General features: G+C 36.8%; 1 protein-coding gene across 1 annotated transcript; it reads right to left on the bottom strand.

Annotated features, from left to right (window-relative positions):
• Nucleotides 1-314: 314 nt before the first annotated feature.
• LOC106768786 (dentin sialophosphoprotein) lies at nt 315-3,900 on the bottom strand. The gene is made up of 3 exons (XM_014654108.2): nt 3,629-3,900; nt 1,148-3,086; nt 315-1,061 (listed from the first exon to the last, which is right to left on the bottom strand). The coding sequence occupies exons 2-3, from the start codon at nt 3,039-3,041 to the stop codon at nt 532-534; spliced, it is 2,424 nt and encodes an 807-aa protein (XP_014509594.1). The 5' UTR covers nt 3,042-3,086; nt 3,629-3,900; the 3' UTR covers nt 315-531.
• Between the last annotated feature and the right edge of the window lie 697 nt (nt 3,901-4,597).

Here is a 4,597-nt window from a genome sequence, read left to right as displayed (position 1 = left end):
ACAATGGAGATTCACTGTTCGATTTTCCTTTTCATAAAATGGGACTCGTACAGTTATTTTTGCACTATATTTGGGTAATTCATTTATTTTATTCAGTGTTCTAAAATAAGTGCTTTACAGACAGTTATAATTTTATTTTGTACTGTTTCTGATCGTTTTCCAGTTCAAAACTAATATCTTAATATAAATCATTTACAACTAAAATTTTAGCCAAATGATTCATGCCTTGAGTTATGATTCAATAACCTTTCCAAAATAACAGTAAGAAAAAGAGGGTCAGTTGTAGAAAGATGCGGAACTTTGCTCTGATGATATTTTTAACTTGATAATTATTGTTTCCATTAAAGGGTTCAGGTTACATATGAAGAATAGCGAATAATTTATACAAAGAAAGCTGTAGGTCTTTCTAAATTCTTAATCTGACTTTGAAAACAAAAAAGCTTGACATCATAATAACCAACTAAAGAAACTCAACAAAATTCGAAAAAGTAGGACCAAAAGAAGCTGCATACAATTATTCTATTAGAATTATCACTGTGCTGCAGTATCCTTAATATGATTGCTTTCTTCATGGGATTGTGGCAAATCCACGCGAGATTCTTTATCCTCATGAGTGATTGAATGATCAGAACTTCCTTGATCATTCATGTTAGAATTGCTGTCTCCGTTCGATTGTGCAGATTCCTCCTCCTTTTGTGACTCCACTGTTTTGTTTTGAGTACCATCTTCATTTTCACTAGTATTGCTCTGAACTGTGTTATCATTCTCAACCTGCCCTGCATCAGCATTGTTATTTGAAGATGCATCTTTCTCTTCCGGAATGGATGAACCCGAAGCATTGTCTTGTGCTTCACCATTATGATTCCCATTGTCATTTTGATTTTCGTTGGGTTTAGAGGCATTCTCGTTAGAATCACTGCCGTCATCTGAGTTTGAGGTTTCATTTTTGTTTTGCTCAGAAGAAGTTTGAGACTGGCTAGCATCATTGCTGTTATCTGAGTTTGAGGATCCCTCTTTGTTTTGCTCAGATGAAGTGTCAGACAAGCTATCATTGCTGTTATCTGAGTTAGAGGATCCCTCTTTGTTTTGCTCAGATGANCTTTGTTTTGCTCAGATGAAGTGTCAGACAAGCTATCATTGCTGTTATCTGAGTTAGAGGATCCCTCTTTGTTTTGCTCAGATGAAGTGTCAGACCGGCTAGCATCATTGCCGTTACCTGAGTTTGAGGATTCCTCTTTGTTTTGCTCAGATGAAGTGTCAGACTGGTTAGAATCATTGCTGTTATCTGAGTTTGAGGATTCCTCTTTGTTTTTCTCAGATGAAGTGCCAGACTGGCTAGTACTGCTGTCATCCGAGTTGGACGATCCCTCTTTGTTTTGCTCTGATGAAGAATCAGACTGGTTAGAATCTTTGTTGTCATTAGCACTTCCATCACTGTTTGCGTTGGTTTGATCAGCATTGTCATTCTGCGCAGAATATGTATTACTTTCTACATTTGCGGCTTCATCTTTCTTTTGTTCTGAGGAAGTATCAGATGATGCAACATTTTCTTGCTTTCCTTCTTGGACAGAACTGTTGCTTGGGTTTTCATTCTGAGCAATATTACTTGTTGTGTCCTTGTATTCACCATCGTTTGCATTGCTGTCATGTGTTTCAGCTTTCTTCCACGCTTCTTCTGAGTTAGAAGAAGAAGAATCTTCGATTTTTGGTGTTGCATTCTGCATGTTGGAGTCCTCTACTTTGGAGTTGTTTTCATTTTCTGATGCTTCAGTATTCTGAGATGATGTGTCAATCCCATTCTGCAGTGATGAATCTAGAGTATCTAGACCATCCTTTGTGGAGTCATTTTTCTCTTGATGCGGCCATTCTGATTCTGACGTGGAACTTTTCTGTGACTCATTCTCTGATTGTGCCTGATTTTCAGCATCACTTTCATTTCCTTGGCTGCTTGTTGTGACACTAGAATCAGCCCCTTCTTTGTTGTCAGCATTCTTCTGAGACTGTAGCTCGAACTCATTGTTTTCCTTTTTATCAGATTCTTCTTTTGTCTTATAATTTTCATCCGTGTCTTGCGGCTTATGGTCTACAGCACTAGAAGCATTATCTCCAGCATAATTTTCCTCTCTATGCTCCTCCTCACTTTTGCCCCCGTCCTGAGCCTGATCTTTAGATGTAATCTCTTCCTGAATTTTGTCTTTCTCTTCTCCCCCAGTTTCTCCATGGTTGTTCTCATCTGTCATTTCTTTACTATCTTGCTCATGATTTCCCTCCTCCTTCTCTTCAGTTTCATTCTGTTTCACCTCTTCATTCTCCTTATCTTTATTCTCTGTCTCTTCGTTAGTTTGCTGACTTTTCTCTTCGTTAGTGTCTCCAGTTTCATTGTTCTCCCCTTCGCTTTTGTTCTCTTCATTCTCCTTTATTGCATTGTCACTCTCATTGTTATCCATATTGTCATTCTCCGGCTCATTCTTTTCTTCTTTAACTTCTCCAGTTTCTTTTTCCTCCGTTTCACTATTGTTCTCCTCATTATCCTTCAATGTACTCTCACTCTCCTTGTTGTCCATATCTTCATTCTCTCCAAAAACTTGCTCATTATGATGTTCAGCTTCCCCTTCTGTTCTAGCAATTTCAGAATTTTCTTCAGTTTCTTGGTCTACTGAATCCTGTCTGTGCTCAGAATTCTCTTCATTATTATTTTGCTCATCATGCTTCAGGGCCTCATCTTCCACACCATTAACATCATCCAGTTTGTTTAGCTCTTCGTGCTTGTTTTCTTGTTGTTCATCCTCCTCCTCCTCCTTGTGCCTCGCATCAACCACTGGAGTTTTCTCCAGGTGAGGATGAAGGTCCTTCCTCCCCAACTTGATAATCTCACCGCCAGTCTTCGTGCTTTCAACAAAGGATGATTTCTTGTCATTAGAGTGTTTGATTTGGTAGACTAGCCAGATACAAACGCCAAGCAGAACACATAACTGTAGAGCATGCTTCACCTTGAAGCCGCCTTTGGATCTTTGACTCCTCCGGGGAGATAACCTGAACATGCTGGAAATTCCTCACCCACCAAATTTGACTTCTTTCGAATGTACCTGCCCATATGAAGGTTAAATTCTTTGAGGGACTCACATAATCACAACTAGCAACTCAACCATGAACTCGGCAAAGAAAGGAAATATCTAAAAATTGAAGCTTATCTATGTATTATAAACAAAAGAATAGTTATATCAGTTGAACTGCTGATATTAAATAACACGGGGTTTATAAAAACACAAAGGCTGCATTTAGCAACTCATCAACAAATCATAAAACGCCATCTTTAAAAGCAATATGATTATGTAGGACAATCATAAAAATGGAAGGTAGGACAAATCACATAATATACAGGTATCCAGTAGCCAAATCTAGATCAACAAATGAACATGTTTATGAACAGAAACAAAAATAAAACAAAATACGTGATAATGTACGCCACACTAAAAGGCATTCACAGGTGTACCCAGATCTAGACTGGCTCTTCTCAAGAAGATCATAATTGAGTTAGCAGTTCCAAGTAAATGAAAACTGAATATTCCGTGAGATATTAGCAATGGTACATGTACACAGAAGAATTGCAACGCAAATACATGCATACCTGATGCAAAATGAGTGTCCAGGAAAAAGGAATCCTTTTCAGTAGGGGGCAGTGCTTACAAGAGGCAGTTGCAGATCACCGTCTTCCACAGTACTGAGAATGAATGAGAGATCACAAAAACCTTAATTTGTGTTTGGAGTTTCTATCAGTGGGAATGCTGCTGGATCTGATCCCTTCCCTGCAACAGGAACGATAACCAGATTTAACAATTATTTTTCACTGACAAATTGGCAAATCACAATGCTCCGCCCTCATTTATAGCAACTCAACATCGCATCTTATACTCAAATTTTTTATTTTAGACCAGTGAAAATTACTTTCCACATTTATGTTCACATTTTTTAATTACATTCTTATATAATTTTACTTTTGTGTGTAATTAAATAATAAATAGAAAAGCAATATAATTTAATACACACATATATAATTTTATAAAAATAATATTGAAGAATAACTAACTGTTATTTCAGAGAAAAGTAATGATGTAGTGTATCCTGGTATGTATAGATTTATATGTTAATCGGTTTAACTCCTTTGTTACTCAACTCTAAATTGTTGAGTCCAAAACGACGTTCTCTGGCAAAGCAATAGCACTCGGTGGATCCAAATCGGACACGTGACATTCCACAAATCCTGGCCATTGACTATGTCGGTTACACTCTTCCACCGTCCGATCCAATCGAAATTATTAAGAAAAACCGTTCTCTCTCTTTACTTTAGAAAAAAAAAATAGTCGATATTTTATATTTTTATTTTTCATTATATATTTTATATAAATATAAAACTTCATGTTAGTTACTTTGCCATATCAAATAAGATAGGGTTGAAGTGGAAGTTGGTTGCTTACCACCGCAACGTAAAACCTTATTTAGTGGTAGTGCCTGAAATATCTAGCAATTTTCTTTTTATTTTTTAATTCAAGGTAGTTTTGACTGAGAATAATTTTTTTCATAATACATAAATTCACTT

This window comes from Vigna radiata, chromosome 7 (genome assembly GCF_000741045.1).
Source record: "Vigna radiata var. radiata cultivar VC1973A chromosome 7, Vradiata_ver6, whole genome shotgun sequence".
NCBI lineage: Eukaryota > Viridiplantae > Streptophyta > Magnoliopsida > Fabales > Fabaceae > Vigna > Vigna radiata.
Note: the sequence above shows the minus strand (reverse complement) of the source record. Positions and strands in the feature narration are given on the sequence as shown.